Source organism: Bacillus rossius, chromosome 8, assembly GCF_032445375.1.
Source record: "Bacillus rossius redtenbacheri isolate Brsri chromosome 8, Brsri_v3, whole genome shotgun sequence".
NCBI lineage: Eukaryota > Metazoa > Arthropoda > Insecta > Phasmatodea > Bacillidae > Bacillus > Bacillus rossius.
Window position 1 is genome coordinate 50,866,768 of NC_086336.1, and position 18,786 is coordinate 50,885,553.

The 18,786-nt window shown below is 37.7% G+C and overlaps 1 protein-coding gene across 2 annotated transcripts in view; it reads right to left on the bottom strand.

The window, feature by feature from the left end:
* Nucleotides 1-1,631: 1,631 nt before the first annotated feature.
* LOC134534917 (mitochondrial-processing peptidase subunit beta) overlaps nucleotides 1,632-18,786 on the bottom strand; it is a 31,565-nt gene continuing 14,410 nt past the window's right edge. The window contains exons 3-9 of one of the 2 annotated variants that reach the window (XM_063373614.1): nucleotides 14,747-14,918; nucleotides 12,983-13,139; nucleotides 10,678-10,865; nucleotides 7,339-7,622; nucleotides 5,889-6,092; nucleotides 2,171-2,325; nucleotides 1,632-1,771 (exon numbers count right to left, since the gene is read on the bottom strand). In XM_063373614.1, coding sequence (XP_063229684.1) covers nucleotides 2,185-2,325; nucleotides 5,889-6,092; nucleotides 7,339-7,622; nucleotides 10,678-10,865; nucleotides 12,983-13,139; nucleotides 14,747-14,918 — 1,146 coding nt within the window. In that variant the 3' untranslated portion in view covers nucleotides 1,632-1,771; nucleotides 2,171-2,184. Of the gene's footprint in view, nucleotides 1,795-2,170; nucleotides 2,326-5,888; nucleotides 6,093-7,338; nucleotides 7,623-10,677; nucleotides 10,866-12,982; nucleotides 13,140-14,746; nucleotides 14,919-18,786 lie in introns of both variants that reach the window. The other variant, XM_063373615.1, reaches the window with a different exon arrangement.

Here is an 18,786-nt window from a genome sequence, read left to right on the forward strand (position 1 = left end):
CGGCTGGCTGACTTGCCCGCCCGGGCGTGACCAACTCACGTCGCGTACCTTTCCAAACCATCCTTTACTCATAGTCAGACCAATACTGTCAGGTTGGAGGAGAGATCCTCAAAACCTGTTAGGATAATTACATTCTTATTCTTCAAAAATTGAAGTGCTTATTCACGTATCACCACCTGGTTCACACCAATCCTGCCAGGCCAATGATAATTTTTTTCATTGCAACATTCAATTTCAACGTGAATCATCTGTTCATTTCTGTTTCTGTATCTAATGTCAAATATATTCCCGCTAGTACAACCAACAGCATCAGACTTATATAAACTTTTGGTTAGAGTCCTTATTTCGTACATTTGTGCGCACAGTTGACTTCCTTAAAACTAAAGTGCGACCAACATAAGCGTGGCCTTCAAGGCAATCTGTGTGCCGTAATACTTCTAGTTTTGTCTCAAATACTTGAACACTATGCATTATGAGTGATCAGGCACGTACAATAACCGGCAGCTGAATGGGCAGACATTGCTTTTGTTTGAGTGAATTCCCTGCCACTAAGTTCACGGCCCGGTTTGTGGCCAGGCGACAACAGTACAGCACGGCGGCATACACTCAGACGTAAAAACATTTAGTCCTTTACACTCCATAGCTAATGTTTGTACAACAGCCGATAGCGTATCTCTTCCCCCGTTGTTTGGCTAACTGTATCCCACGACAAATCTGTTTACAGAAGTTGAAACAGACTTCATGGTGTTGTGCTCGACTTTTTTTTTTGTCTGCCGAAATTTCGTGCTAACTGAAATTTACAGACGTGCTATTCAAGACTGGGGCAGTAAAATTTACATTGTGCTAAATGAATCCGTGCAATCTGAAGATGTGCTAAGTGAGGGATAGGTGTATTGGAATTCACAACCATATTTATTCTAAACATGACACATATTTTTACAAACTTTTAGTTTCACCTACCTTTCATATATTCATTCAACCATTCCTCTTATTGCTGGATGGTTATTTTGAAGTGATACATTCGCTTTAACAAAAGCACAAACTGTCTCCTGAGCTAGATTAGTTTTCTCATCAGTTTTCTTGTGAAGATACTTTTTCTTAAGTAAATATGTAGATCCATTTTGGTGCCACTAATTCATTATTTGACATTTCATAACTACCCCAACACTGTCTGCAATTTGTCTGCAAGTGCTTGAAGTTACGACTTTTATCGCCACTCTTTACTCTATGGTTGCTGCAGAAAAAAAATCTTCAAGATGGCTTCTCACGTATAACCACTTAATATTGTAAACATCATTTTGTGCATGTTTCAGAATGATTGGAACTATTTTTTTTTTTGCAGAAACTAATTTCATGCAAACATTATGATACTGTCGTATTTTGTGGAAAATTACGGAGTTCGTGCATCACAGCAAATTTCGCTACAATACTTCTTATCACTACTAAGAAAGGTTATTTGTATTACACATTATGTACAAGTAATTTTTAAAAATTTTGTGATTTTGTTTTTGACTAAATTTGATTGCCCCTTTGAATAAATAGCTAAAGCATGCATAAGAAAACTTAATCCAAATTGAAATAACCAGTAATTATCCATCTAAGGGTTTGGAATTATAATTACAAGTACAATGTTGATGGAAATTCATTTATTTTTATAGAACAAAAGCAAAATGTAATTATATAACATAAATTATGTACAAAAGATACTGATGTACACAGGTGGTTCTGCACTACTGCCCACAGGGAACTGGAAACACTGTACCGCTGCAGGCTGAAACACAACACACACTCCCCCTAAACAATGTTGTGACAAGCATTGAGATTGCAAACAGGCACATCAGCAGTTTTGTTCACTTGTTGAAGTAAAAAATAACCATAAAAACTTATTTTCGAAAGTGGCAAAGTAGAGGAAAATTAAAATCAAATTTAAGACTGAAAAACTTAGGACAATGTTTTGTTTCTGAGAGCAGAAAAATTATATATATTTTTATCACACATTCTTCAAGATAAAAAAAGACTTAATACTGAAAATAATTGTTTACTATACATTAAACTTAACAAATAATTTTCATTTCATTTTCATTTTATTAAAGAACAGTAGTGATACCACAACTCTGAGAAACATTCATAAGAATTATAAATGAAAATGTTCACATCCCGTGGGTATTACCTGCTGCAGTGGGCTTACAGACGCAGCCAGTACATGGAGGCTCGGATGCGAGTGTAGTCTAGGAGGTTCTCCACTGGTCCTACTGCGGCCACGGCTGGACACCTGTCGTAGATGTACTTCATTGCCACATCTCGCACATCGTTGGCCGTCACGCTCTACACAAATAAAAAAAAAAAAAAAAGAATTGTTACACACCCACCACAGCTTAAATGCACAAGGTTGTATTAAAATAATTGCCAAACAGCGTAAATTAAAACCCTGTTTTTTTAGTATTGTGCTTGTTATTAAATCTTATCGACTTCACGGCCATTGGTGACTAACATGGGGTCAAACAATTAGATGAATGCGTTGTTGCAAGTAGGGAAATGAAAGTACTCTCGAGAGAGTCTACGATGATTCACCAATTGTGAAAAATCTAGGGTACGACCCTGCTGGAAAATGAACCCGGGTAGGCCTTGGTGCAAGGCGAGTGATCCGACCATTTAACCACTGTAAAGACACTCACCATTAACACTTGCATTTAAAAGATATTTTTTTTTTGATTGAGTGAATGAGTGAGTGTGAACACGACTAAATAATAGCATACTAAATTCTAACTACAGTACAACCCTGTTATAACATTCTCCAAGGGACCAACATAAAAAAATGTTATAAGCAGGAAAATGTTATAAGCAGGAAATCATCTTCACTTTGTAAAAATTACGCGTGGATTGATTAAATTAAAAAGTTTAGGTAAAACAACACAAAATACAGGAGTATTACACTAAGTACAGCAATAGAGTGGAAAATTGGTTAATTTTATTTATAGGTAATACCTAATACCTAATACCGTATTGGCCCGAATATAAGGCGACCCCGAGTATAAGGCGACCTGCAGTTTCAGGAGGCCAAACAAATGTAAAAATAATTTTGGCAGAAATTAATGTGAAAATTCATTAGACATACATTTTGTGTTGATAAATTCTTTTTGCATTTATGTATAACAAATAATTTATATTTATCACATTACTTATTTTAAAAAAAGTTTGAATTGCCTACACTAAAAGTCAAAAGAAAACAATTAGAAAATATTTACATTTTAAAGTATTACACTAGAAATTTTTTCGTATGTTTATTCTAATGCAGCTGCATCATTGTCATCTTCAGAGCTGTTTATTTGTCTAGAGCTCGTTCCCCGCCGTTCCACCTATGTGTGATCGTTCATTTTTCACAGTTTACTGTATCTACGAATTTAAAATTTTTACAATGGCTATTAATCACTCTTAAAATACAGCATTTAACTTTCCGTTTCACTTAAGATACGTATTACTATTTAGTATTGTGTGTTAGATGTAACAACGCAAACACAGAATGCAGCTTGCCGGAACAAAACAAGTGGCTAGCTTCCATGGTGAAGCATACGGCCATGAATAACTTCGGTGACGTGATCGCGAATATTTGTCCATATTACTTTATGACAAGAGTGTCTCTGTCCTATGAATTTTAAAGAATAATCTATGATAATTATGTTGTTTGAAAGGATTTTACATAAATAAAGAGTGGATTACTGTGAAATTATTAAAATAGCTTTTGAAGCAACGTACCAAATTCCTGTAAAAATGGCGTCTTCGTGCGTGTTCGGCAATGTTCGTTTTACAACAAAGAAATATTGTGGAAAGACAGTTGGCAGACATTACATCCGAAATGTTCTTTGTAAACGTAAACAATCGTTCTGAAAATAGCTGTGATATTTTAGTACAAATATTTCCGTTAAAAATCTGAAAATAAATGACCGTAAATGTTGACACGCGATTGTACATAAAGTACAAATTGTGTAATAAAAGGTTGCCATTTTGAGATGCTTCAACATTCACATTTTTACTCAAGAACAAATATTTTAATTTTCAACTTTAAACAATTGTGAATTACTGCAATATTGGGTGGATTTATCGTTTTCCCTGTGTGAGGTAACGAAGTTTTAGTTAATATAAAAAATCGTGAACATTTTGTAACAATGTTTCTACTGTAGCTTTCAGTTTGGAACTAATATTTGCAGTTCTGACGTCTTGGGTGCGAAAATAAGGCGACTTCCAATTTTCGCATCTCTCGTTTATGTAAAAATGGTCGCCTTATATTCGGACCAATACGGTAATATGCTAAAGAAAAAAAAATGTTTTGTACGATACAGTTCAGAGTCGAAACAGAAATATTCAACTCTTTTGCAATCACAACACGCGTTTTGTTGGGGTTCCTGTCCACTTGGTTAATAAACTGAATTTTTTCAGCTACAGAATATATTTTCGCTTATATTTATCGGCCATCATAACCGTACAAAAACCTGAATAAAATTTCAATACGGCGTATTTTAATTAAATACGACCGTGACTACAATAAGTAAAAAAAAAAAATTACGGTAAAGGTTAACCACAAACAAAAGCCGTGAATATATCCATAGAACAGTTAACCATTTCAAGGTGTTAAACCTTTGAAACAAAAACCAGCACCATAGACTACAGTAGCACTGTTTCCGACCATGTATCAGTGCACAAAATGCGCATCATAAGTATAAAGGAACAAGTCATAGGCTAACAAGCGTGAACAGGACGCCATATTGATAGTCGATCCGGTGCAAGTTGTGGAGTGCGTGTGTACCACGTCTATGGTGAACTACTCAAATGTAAACATCTGATGTTTGTATATGCGTGCTGTATTTTCTAGCTATGGTTTCGCTCTAAATTATGACTTTGAAGGAAGGGATACTGCAAATTGTGGCAGTTATCAAAGAAAATTTGAACGTTAAAGGCGGGAATGTAGAAATTTTAATATTGTTACAGGCGGGAAATTAAAGCATTGTGATAAATGGAGAAATGACGGGACCATGAAATTATGGTGTTATAGGCGGGAAAATGTTAAAAACGGGAATGTTATAACCGGGTTGTACTGTATTTCATAGATCAATATCTCATATTAAACTCTGCTGCGGCTGTGTGTCGCTTGCCGGCTGACGTGTCAATGCGCAAACTGTGGTTAAAAAATAATCCAGTATTTATCACGTTACTACAGTTGTCAGTCAGCATTAACTCATCACTATCTGACTGAACAGGAATTTTTGAGGTTCTTAATGCCCAAAAAAAACGAAATTACTTAACTTATCCTATGGGAAGACTCCAGAATGTCTTCAAACCATCACCCAAAAAGACAAGATTTAAAAGAAATGGAAATAAACAATAAAAACAACTATAGATTGAAAACCAACCTTAAATAAATTAGCCAAATGTGCATATAATAAATAAATACCTCCAAGAACTGCTTATACTCTGGCATTTAAATAGTTTGGTAGATTGTATATATTTATAACTTATATCTTATTCCCTGGTATTGTATTGACAATAAGTAGAGACCCAGGAATTTCGCGGATTCATTTCGTGTTATGCTAGAATTCAAATAATTATACCTTAGTGCTGCTTCTGTCATTGGTTCTCCGTTAATCTGGAGGACTGAGGGCCAATTAGAGACCCTCACTCGATAGAAGTGTCGAATCACAGGCCACCCAGTCGAGACGACTCGCAAGTCAGCAGCCAATGAACAGTTGGCATTTGCCCGAGTGTGCAGAGGATATTGGAGTCTATCCTGGAGGTCATTGAATCCGCGAAAATTCCACGGGTCCCTAACAATAAGTTACAAATACTAAATACACGAACACGCCTCTATGACACTTGGGCCGAGGAGTGGAACGCACCTCTATCCTGGCCTCCAGCTCGTGCAGGGGAATGCGGCGGCCGTAGCACAGCATCTGGCGGCCGATGTCCTCGCACACGGGGGTCGTCCCGTCCAGCTGCAGCAGCATGTTGGTCTTGAGCAGCCGGCGGGCGCGCTCCACCTCCGCCTCCGTCACACTGGTGCACAGCCGCATCCACTCGCTCTGCACGTTGAACAGCATGTCCTGCAACCAGGGCCGGTGCGAGGTCAATCGGCACCCTAGGCGACAAACCTTAATGCCCCCCCCCCCCCCCCCCCCCCCAGCACCAAGCCGGACACCACAAAAAAAAATTTTCCTTGCCTCAAAATACATCACGTAAGCCTAAGATCTTGCCAACAATCAAACGTAAGCAGGCTTGTTTTTTTTTTCTTTACTTTTTTACTTATTACAAATCATAAACAGGTCACCGTGGACTTTAAATAATTACTTATATCAATATAAACATTCCAAACTGTTACAAAAATCCATTTTCATCTAGTTTCAATGATCGTCAAACATATCGCATCAGCTGTTGTGTGTCGTGCTGCGCCGCCCCCAGATACTTGGCGCCCTAGGCTGTTCTGTTGCCTAGTTCGCCTATATGGACGCGCCGGCCCTGCCTGCAACACGCCGTGCGAGCGAGAACTTCGGTGGCTCTGCGGCGGTTCACCCACGAAGATGGCTGTCTGTTCTTAAGAGGCCACTCCAGTGTTTCAGGGGAACTACGCAACCCGCGTTAACCTCATAACATTCAATGCTATTTTCATTCCAGAATAGAGGTGGGGGTGGGGCTAGATTCTTTCATTATTCAATGGATGATACAATAATGTACTTGCTTTTATTAAATGAGTATTAAAATTAGCTTCTCTGAAAAAAATGTAAGTATAATGTTAGAGTAAAAATTTTTTATTTCATATATTACATTATATAAATTAACACATCCCTTGGGGTATGTATGATTCTTCTCTATTTAACTAATGGAATTTTTCCTATTTTAACCTAGAATTGTTGGTGTCTGCCGCCCAAGAATTTTAATACTTGCTGCTCAAAATCCCTTCCCAATACTTTGAACTCCATCATTGCGTGTTAGTCTCTAACTACCTCACTATAATCGAGAAATTAAAACCAACATTAAAGAGCTAACTTTTTTTTATGCGGATTGAGAAACACCTACACACACGTCTTGCAAACATTTAGGAAAAAACCATGCTATTTAAAAACTGTTCAAGATATGTCAGAGTGGGGTCTATTTAAAGAAAAGCATTCAAGGATACGCTATACATGTTTCTGTATTTTTCGTTTTTAAACTGCAAGTTTAGAAGAGTGAAAAATGGCTAAAACGTGTTTCTCTCGGTAGAGAATTCTTTGAAAGCTCTCAAGCGACCTGCCTTTCTCCGCCACATAACGTCACAACTGCCCCGTGCACTGCCAGAAGTTGGCAGATGCCCACCTCGCACTGCATGGGGTCGCACACCCAGTAGATGCCCCACAGGCCCGTGTCCTTGTAGCAGGTGTTGAAGGACTGGAAGCTGTGGGCCAGGTTGCTCTCCGCCGCCCTCGCGGCCAGCTGGGAGGCGTTGTTGACGCCGGCGCCGTGGGTGCGGTCCCACGCGCCGATCAGCGTGTTGGCCACCATGAGGGGGATGTTGTCCGAGTCCGCCCAGCCGCAGCCCTCGACGGCGATCGCGATGTGAGCCAGCGGCATCGAGTCGTCGCGCACTCGGATCTCCGAGCCTGCGGCGGCCACACCGGGCGTGAATTCCAAATTACTCGTGAACGTAAAATATTTTTTTGAATCACATTTAACAAAACCCCGAAACTTTTTTTTTTTCCGAACACTTCACAATAGTCAACGAAAAAATTATGCAAAACACATTAAAATGAAAAAGAGACAAAATACACATGGAACCATACACTTAATTATCCTTTCAGGACACCAAAGTTTTGGTTCATTGCCGTATGGTTTACCACGACGCATTAAAAAAAAAAAAAAAAAAGTTCAAGTTGTTTACAATTTCAAACGAAGCTTTAGTGACCACACACTATTCGCTTTCAACTTTTAACTGTGCCATCTAAACTTTTCTGATGGTTTACTATTAAATACAACGCTGCTGTAATGTTAACTGCGGGAAGGCAATACATTAATATTATAGGGAAAAAGACAGTCCAAGTAAAGAATTACGTGAATCACTGGACTTCGTAAATTCCGGGTACGTAAAAGTGAGATTCTACTGTATCCATGAATAAATCATCTTGACTTCATTAACACTAAACTCTCTTCATTTATATGTTTTGGGAATGAGATACTTGATGTACCTTCTTGTAAAATAATTAAAAATAATTATTTTATTTGTAATGTCAAATCAAATACCACTTTTTTCACAAACAAAAATATTTTTCAAATACTTGCAGACTCCTATTCTTGTATCATATATTCAACCATACGTGCTGTCAAATACAAAACATTAAAGTTTTTTCCAACCACATTTATTAAAGTATAATTTATGTAAATATACATTTATTTGTCATGTAATCAAATATTCAGTACTCAAAATTAGGGCTGGGCGATTCCACAGATTTCATTTCGATTCGATTCCGATTCAAATTACTGTAAAAAATTGAAATTTCGATTTCGATTCGATTCTTTAATTCTAGAGCAAATGCATAAGGTAAACAAGTGTAAAAAAATTTCTAACAATGTAGGCAAACATTCTTAGAATCATTACTTCGTGAAGTCCACATGTCTGTGGTTAAAGCTATGGAATTTACTCCGCCGTCAATGTCTGTTGCCAGTTTTGTTTTTATTCTTTCAAGATGATGTTCATAAAGATCTGGAATTACACGCCTTGCAAATGTTCTACGGTCAGGCATGCTATATTTTGGTTCAACCAGTGACATGAGGTCTCTATAACCTGTATCTTGGACCATGCTGAATGGTTAAAGATCTGTTGCCAACATTTTGCCTATTGCACTGGTAATGGAAACTGCTCTGGGATGATCGTTTGGATATTTTTCTAACCTAGAAAATGCAGTTTGCTGGACAATTTTCTGTTTGGGTACAGATGAAGATGGAAGTACCACAGATTTCATTTGAGATTGCAATTTAAAAATTCGGAATATACGTCAGTGTGTTTTGCGAGATGTTTAGCCGTGCTGGTTGTGCTCCCATGAACTTGTTTAAGTTTGTTGCCACATGTTTTGCATTTTGAATGCGTTTCTGACACTTTTTCGTAAAATTTCCAAACCGCACTTCGACCTTTAAATGCACCTTTCACGTTTTCAATAATTTCTACAATCAGCACAAAGATTTGTTTTCACACTAGAAACTCAACACGGTATTGGACGTGAGGACGTGACAAAATAAAATAAACATGATGGATCATTTCTCATTTCCACAGTACTAACGCTCTTGCATTTTCCATTAATGTCGTCGGCATCTGTGATACTGCAGTGAAGGCATATATGTTAAGACAAAGAAAAAGAACACAACTACCACATGTGTAGCTATCAAACTTCCTCACTTAAAAAAAAACGTATAAAAGCGGAACCCAGAACCAAAACAAAGTGGTTATCACAGATATAGTGCAACAACTGCACAGCTTCGATGGAAGAATCAGACTTTTTTATGTCCAAGCCGTGGTACTAAAGTTTGCCACCATTAGCGCTCAAGTTGCAGACAATTCGGCAGCCATTTTGTGGAAGTGTTGCGTGCACGTCGGTATCATATCTATGAAGCTAAGGTAGTGTTTATTTACCGCTTTCGGTGATTGAGGTTATATTCACAGCCCAGAAATGTAACTTATTGGACAATTGGTTCGTGGACTTTCCAATTGCATAATTAATGTGTTTCTCGGCCGTTTGTAATAAAGATTTTTTTTTTCCCATTTTGAACAACATGAGTGTTGTTATTTAGAGGATTGGAGGTAAATATTGCTTATGAATCATGAATGTTTGGCAGAACCAAAGTTCGTAGATATGAAGAACGTCGCTAAATGAAATATTCATTGAGGATTTACGTACATACAAAGTTTATGTGCAATTTAACGGAATTTGTGGAAATTGTTACCATGCAAATGACCTAGACAAAGTTCGAATTTTTCGAATCTTAATTTTAAAGAAGAAACGATTTCGATTATTTACGGAATCGAATCGAAATCGTAATTTTCGATTAATCGCCCAGCCCTACGTCAAAATATTTTACATTTAAGAAAAGATTCAAACAAAAATATTTGAGAGAGTGAAATTCATAAATAAAAAATTCCTAGTTTAGTTGAAAAGGACAAAGTTATTTTACTTTACAGAAAATATCCAAAAAAATGTATCTGCCAACAGCTACAGTGTTATCAGAATGTTTCTTTAGCCCTGCAAGGAACGTTTACGACCAAAAATCAAATTAATCAAAAAACAAACAAGTAAATGGGGTTTTAAAAAAAATAATAACTAAAGGGATGAATTTTTTTCTTCAAAACTTAAATTCCTGGGTTTTTGCTCATATATAATTTTATTCCAGATTGTTGAGATCTATACTCGAATTCAAGGTATTTTTTTTTAAAAAATTGAATTTGAGATTCCGTTCTAAGAAAAAGTCAATCGGACTCATCACAAGACACAACTGAAACACCAGAATACACTAAAATGCAAGTTGACATATTGTATGCCCATGAAATTCGAGTTTATAGTTATGTGTGAATGGCGGCTCTAAATTATTTCACGCATGTGCCGGTACGCTTCCTGTCCTACACTATCTTCAGGACAACGGGTCGCCGATCGTCCCGACGTGCGCACGTACCGGTGAACCTGCAGTGCGACGGCAGGGGCGGGATCTCCTCCGGGTACGCCGTCCCCACGCGGGTGAGGTGCTTCTCGGCCAACTGGACGAGCTCGGAGTGGCCCACGCCGCCGGCGCCCGCCAGCACCATGCGGGGGGACTTGTAGTGCGTGGACACGTAGTCCAGCAGGTCCTGCTTGCTGATGGACCTGGCCAGCGGCGTTGCATTTCAGGAGAAAACACACGCAGCATGTGTGCAGGGCCGCAACTAGAGTCACTGGCACCCGGGGCATGAATGGATTCATGTGCCCCCCCCCCCACCCCTCTTTTTTTTGCACATACCACACCAATAAAGCGGGGGGGTCCGGGGGCCCTCCCACGGAAAAATGGTGCTATTTAAGCATTTTCCATACCTACATGTAACAGTTTCTGTGCTACTGTAACTCCGTCACTCCGGACAGCTCAGCTCTGAGTGCTGTATGACTCACGCGTCACGCCACTGCTTCCTCACAGCCAGTGGTACCACCCTCTCTGACAACATTGTACTTTATTCGTATAGAGAACGCATTAAAACTTTCTAACTTCTCCCTTTAAATTTTTTTAATGTTAATGATGAACTTAACATTTTTCTCAAGAGTATTTTAAAATAAATATGTTGAGACGTTATATTGTAAATCAGATTAAACATTCCTGGCATGCAAGTTAAAAAAACTTTTTACCAGTTACCAGTTGTAGTAGGAATTACAATGCAAGCGATTTCGGCACCCCCACAGCTTTGCGCCCGGGGCGTAAGCCCCGCTTGCCCCCCCCCCCCCCCCCACCCAGTTGCAGCCCTGCATGTGTGTGTGTAGACTATGACTAAAAACCTTTCAAAACAAAGTACCTAAGCACCATGGTGCTACATGAAAAGACTACACGATAGGCAAACCCCATATGTTACCCACCACAATATGTTTAGAACATTTCCAACTTTACATTTATATTAATAAAAAATAAACTTAAAAGAGTAAGTTGTATTTACTACCCAAAGGTGGGATCACAAAAACATGACTTAAAAAGTCAGTTACCACAGGACGTCCACACAAATTTGCAAAAAAATTTACCAGACTCTTTTCCTGGCCAAAATTTCAAATTTCCTTGCCTCTTTCTTAATACTACAGTAGAACCCTGTTACTATAATGTTCCTGCATATAATGTTTTCCTGCTTATAATGTCATATTTTTAAGGTCCCAATATTTCCCCCATGAAAATGTATTTATTTCCTGCATAAAACGTTCATAAATAGTGTAATTTCCTGCTTATAATGTTTGCTTTCTAACATTCAATAAATGGGGAAAAAATGTTAAAACCAAATTATTCCAACACTTATGATAAAAAGTTTCCTTTATGTATGTTTATGTTTACTATCACTGCCATACAATACATGAAGTTTGTTAAAATACAATTTTATGCAAAATACTGAAGGTACACAATGTTCTTAGTTACGTGTCAGTTGGCACCCTTAGTCAACTCTTCTCTTCCTTGCCATTCCAGTGGGTATTCAGATGCACGTACATAGTCCTACGATATTTAAGTTGAGCGAGGGCATAACTAAAAGTGTTTTCTATTGCTTACAAATAATTTTTTTTTTCATTCATACGTAGGAATCCCAAAATTAAACATTTTCAGGTGGCGAAGGAGTAGACATTCTCACTCTTAATGATGTCATCATGAATCGTGAGACAATTATACAAAAAATGTGGCAGTGTATCTTTAAAGACAAACAAAATTTAACCAGGGAACAAGACGAAGTTGAAAAATTGTTGGCTTGTTCCAGAAAATTCATGTATCAAGTATACTATCTTTGGTTTTAACATTAAAGTTGTTTACATAGCATGGTGAGTCCATTGGTACAAAGCTCGAACATTGTTAAGTGCTAAATTGAGATTTCCTGCTTGTAATGTTTTCCTGCTTATAATGTTTTTTCCTTGTGCTCCCTTGAAAAACATTATAACAGGGTTCTACTGTATATCCATGTTCAAATAGTATGAAATAAAAAAATTCAGCAGCCACAATCCCCACACATGATCTAGTTCTCTGTTAACTTCCTTTATTTCTTAAATATTAAAACGGAACCATTCATTCACCATGTTTTAGCATAGTATGACTATGCACACCGCCTGAACAAAATGCTTTCACAATCTACGAGATACGGAAATGTAATAGGCAAAATTCTACAGTGAGGGTGAGTGGGTAACTTAAGTGAATAACTAAACAGAAATAAATTTGTAATTACCATGTTAACCAAAGTTAAATGAGGAGTTTAAAAGAGTGAAACAATACTTACTTGATATTCTGGGTAGGGCCCAGAATGGTGCGGCCAAGAGGGGTCCCCTGATACGCAGTCGCGTGCAGATGGTCGAAAACCACTTCCTGCAAGTTGGTCTCCACCTCCTGCATCTCTCGGAGTATCACGCTGCGCTCCCGTTCTATTTCCGCCTCACCTGCGAACACACAGTACAGAAGGTGAGTCACTGGTACTGACAACACCTCTGTGACAACCACATTCTTAAATAAATAACTCTACAGTGCTGCACTAGTCTCTCTTAAAACATTCCAGCTCATAAATGCCTAAGGAACATGCCTAAAAGATGCGCACAGTTTAAGATATCCCTCCAGTGTTCAGAAACTACTAAATATTCTTCCGTCTGGTCAGACTTGAAATTGGATTAGAGAAACATTTTACATGGGAACTTATGGGTGCACTTCTTAAGGGGCCCGCCTCGTCAGGGGTGTATGTGTGTTAGTGAGGCGGGATGATAAGCGCGACGCTCGATGGTGCTTCCAGCGCGGTATAGCCTCTAAGCGCAAGTCTCTGAACTGGCGCGCATTCGTCTCGTCGTCACAGGATAACTGTGAAATTTGAGCGGCGACCATAACATTACATATATGGCGGAGAAATGAAGATGAAGGTGTTATGCAAGCCCCTTAAGTGCTTTCAAAAATCTGTACTTATTGTTTTATGCCTAAAAATTACTCTGAAAACACGCGTTTTAGGCATTTTAACGCTTTTAAAAATACAGTTTAAAAACTTAATCCGAAACTAAAAGTACTTTTCGGCCCTCAGCGAACTCTTAAATGCTATTCGTAAATAGGCCCCACTCGGATATCTTGAGTAGTTTTGAAATCGCGTTGTTTTTCCTGAAGCTCTGCACACCGTATGTGTGCCCAGGTAGGCGGGCCCCTTAAACGCTTGCTCAAATGAATTTAATGAGTGATAAAATGGCTAAAATTGCAAATTTACAATTGCACTTTAGACACCAATGCATTAAATTTTTAAGATATCACTGTTACGGATATGTAGTAAGATGATGGGTATAGAGGTGGGGCATTAAATTTCAGTGTCGATGTCATCAAAACACTTTCTTTGACCATGAGTTTTCAACATGTAAAAATAACTTAAAACAGGTGAGTCTCTCTACAGTAAATCTATGTGGTTCACATTCCATTTCAGAAGCACAACCCAAAAGTGACTTTCATTCCCAGAGCAACTTACTAATGTCATTTAAGGCGATTGATGCATGGAAAATACTAGACAAAATTAATCTGAAAGTACACTTTTCTTTCTTTCATTTTTTGAAAGTGAAAAATATACAGTAGTTATTTTTTTAAGTAAGTTGTTTCCTTGTGAATGTATTTATTTTCTTGCCAAACCTACAGTAAAATGAGAAAACTTAAAGAATGGTTAAAAACTGTTATTTTTGTATTTTAGTAATATATATATATTTTTGTATGCCTAATTTTTTTTAGATTTTTTTTTGTAGTTATGCTTTTTTTGGATTTTTATATTATATTCTTCTTTTGTGGTCACTTAATATCTTGCTGCAAAAATTATGGTAAACAGAACAGATGAACTTTATATATTATATATATGTAAATATTTTTTTAAATAATCTCATACCCTCTGTAACACTACTTCCATTCAAAGAATAATTGAGGGGCTTAGAACAAAAACAGGTAAGTGACGGAACACTCAATTCGAGTAAATGGCTGTTAAAGAGTCTAGCACTGTAATACATAGCTATGTCTTAAAAGTTTGAAATCCACTCACCCAATTTGGAGTTCTGGATGATATCCGAGAGTATCTCAATGGCCCGGGACACGTCCTTGGACAGGCACTTGGCGTAGAACACCGTCTGCTCGCGGGACGTGTACGCGTTCAGGTGGGCGCCCATGTTCTCGACCTCCAGCTCCAAGTCCGTCTGCGACCGCTTGGCAGTGCCCTGGGACACATGCAGCCGGTCCCTTTGACCGCGGCCCGACGTCCGTTCACAGTCTCGCGACAAGTCAAGCAGCAACCACACCAAAGTTGTTGCACAAATCAAAAGCAATCATAGTTTTTAAAAAATAGGTTATATGCATAAAAGCCAGTAATCATATTGCCATTGCAAAACAGGAACATAAAATATAAAACAAATCTAACATTCACAGCAAAGACATATTAAGATCAAGATCCTTGTCCACCAATTGTCCCCCCCCCCCCCCCCCCCCCCCCCAATGGGTGCATGTACTTATGTATGCATGATAGACATTATACTTGCTTGGTGTAATAAAATAATAACTAGCTTTAACTTAATTATGCATGCAAATAATTAATTTAAAAAAACTAATAAAAGGACTGAAGTGATATAAATAAGATAGGTAAAAAACAAATACAATGAAATTTAAAAAATTTAAAAATTCTTATCAATAATAATCACAATAAATCAATGTTTTTAATGATATGGACCAGTTTTCAATATCAATCACTAATGTATAATCTTTAAAAGTGTAACAACCCAGATTACAGCCTTCCTCATACAAGCCAGTAATAATCATTTGTTATAAATTTTTTTGTCAATATTTCAGGTTTGATGTATAGTGTGCGGGAACCTTCTTAGTTGTTTAGGCCCCGCTAGGGTAGCCAATTAAATATGTAGAGCTACTTTCGTGCTGCTTAGTAGGCTCCACACACACACTTAAACGTTGGGCTGAATAAAACTGTGTAATAAATTAGATTTCTTAAATTGTGTGACTCTTCACTGGTAATGTTGACATAAGGTAAGTCACAGTTAGGTGTTATTTGATTGATATGGAACATACATAAATACACACTGGAGTAGGTGGAATTACAAATAACACAACACAACACTGTGAATATTAAATATAGAATTATTTTATTTCCAATGTAAAAAACGATTTAAAAGATTTCAATCTTATTAATATATTTAATTATTATTCATATCCAAAACAACAACCTAACTTAACGGTGACATCATAGTAATTCAATAAAAGTTCAATTACCAGGAGTTATGTTGCGCACATTTAAATATTTTCAAAAGTCTTAATTCGGGTTCGTTGACACTACACAGTTTTTAATTAATGTTTTTTTTTTAGGGAACTTAAATCAATTTACCTCGGCTAGATAGGTTCAAAATCATCGGCAGAGCTCAGAGCCTCTCATCTATAGGACCACTGAGTCTGTTAATTAATGTGTAAATTCGTAAAATTTATGTCCAAGTATTATTTAAATCCTCTATAAAGTCAATTTAATTCATGAAATCAATGTTTATAATAAGTTTCGGCGACGATGTGACGTAAAAACGGGAGTTTCGTGATTCGTGCATAAGATTAGGGCACAAAAAATCTGGGCACTTTTATTACTCACGTTAATCACTCCTATGATATTTATCTTTTTAGATAAATCCTATTTAAATGTTCTGAACTCCCTAATGGTTCATAATAATCATCCACTATCCGGGATGCCTGATGCTAGATAGCTAATTTTCAGGATTTAAATTCGCCGACGTCACGAAGTTGCCGCTCATTCAGCTGGCCATTGTAGAACTCTCTTTCTTACTAGTTTCCTCAAAATAACCAGTAAGACTCACTTTTAAATGGTGGCCCGTGATTGGCCAAAAGGACCGTTTCAGTTACCTAATTTCTTACCGAAAACGTAAACTCCGAACGCAACAATTGCGCGGATAACAAAATTTCACTTAAAATTCAAATACATAAATATTAAAATTAATAATTTACATAATAAAATTACGGCGTTAATTTTACCGTTTACAGTTTTCAAGTCCATTAGTCCTTAGAGGGGTATCAACAATACCTCGTTCAAATAGTCCGGTAAAAATCCAAAGAATCACTTTTCCATAGACATACATAACCAAATATTGCCGTTTCTGAAAATAAATGATATTATACATAGAGCAAACAAAAATAAAATAAATCGTAAATAATAATAAATAATTAAACTGTCAAAACAAACATGTTGCAGTACAGATTTTGCCGCCCTTGTCAATTACATTGAACAGTGCTCTTTGACCTGTTCAAAACGGTGCAATGTGATTGGCACTTCTCTTTCTCCGTCGCACAATACACAACACTCTTCGTTGCCTAGCAACGCGCGCACCAAACGACAAACAAAAAAAACAACTTGAGAGAGACTACCTCTCCTCCTCGATTCGTTTTTTACCGTTGCGCGCCTGAAAATCGCGCCTTTTTAAACACTTTTTATCGGGTCGTCGCTGCTAACAGACCTGCGCGAAGAAGTTCACGGATTTTGCAGTGCAAAATCTTCGAAGGCTGGAACTGCTGCTGCTCTCCGACAGCTTCTGCCTTGAGCCGCTCCTGTTGAGAAGGACTCGGGAGGACTTACTTACTGTGAGTATGATTCACTAAAGGGATTCGAAGGGGTGCAATGTACACGTGAGTCAACAATAGGACGTTCTCCAGGTCACGTCACGGCAATGGGTCAACGTCCATCTGCGGTGATGACTGCATCCTTGCTGCGACTCCTCCTTCCTGCAGCGGACAGCGGCGTCGAGACGGCGCCTGTCCTCAAAACGACCAACAAACCTGGCCTGGTTCACCACGCGTCGACGGGGTCTGGCGTGGGGCGATGATGCTGTACCAGACAGCACGGCATCTGGCACTGCAGCTGACGTCATCAACTGCTGATGTGGCGGCGTCCAGCCGCCCTGCCTCACGACTACGCGCGAGACGGCGTCGTGGCGTCTGCGGTGCTGATTGCGTGGGGCGAGGTCACCACTTCCCACAAGGAAGCACTCGTCTATTCCCATCACTGTTAGGTACACAATCGTTGCGAACCGCACTACGTCTAGCTCACTCTGGTGTAACCTTCGCACCTGACTTAAGTATAGGTGTCCGGGTCTTAATCGATACCTTAATCACTATGTGCGTACTTGTACTCTTGCAAATACAAGTGTCTGCAGGCAATACAACTTGTGTACTTGCCGCGGAACACTATGACGTCACCGTTAAAACAAAAATATCTTAAATTAACCTTAAAATTCCTAGCTTAACATATAACATTCTCATTATTAACATCATTGTTAGAAAAAAAAATAAATAAATACTATTAATTATTAAATCTCAATTCTTGCATAACAATGCCTGGTTATCAATATCCATTAAATTCAATATTAGTACTTTGCTTGCTACTAACATATCACATTGTTAGTTCGTACTTGATTAGTATGCATCACAGTGCATTTGCTTGTTTGTGTTCTCATTTCATGAGATTTCATACATTTCACCACAACATTTCATTATAGCGTATCATTATTGAATATCAAACATCACATGTTTTGCTTTTCATTATAACATATTGATAGCTAACATAATTTATATTCATTACTCAATGTTTGTAACTTACATGTTTACATTTCATTATTAAAAATATTTGCATTTAACTATAGCATATTTAGCTTGCAATTTACATTTGCATTTCATCACACTTGTTAACATTTCATCCAAGAATATATATCATATCATGTACATACTGACAATTAATAGTTCATTGTTATGTTTACATAGTACATACTAGCAATTGATCATATAATATAACATTTATATATAACTATATATATATAATAACATTTACATAACATACCATTAACCTTTCATTATGTTTACAAGTTATACAATCAAAATTTCATAGCGTTTTTACACATTGTTTACATTATCTTCTCCTATACAGAGAAGTCGTTGGTTTACACAATTACCAACTTAGTAACTTTTTCAATTTCAGTCTGCTGTGCTCAGCTCAACAGCTGTAGAGGCTTTATCTTCCTACTCTCATCT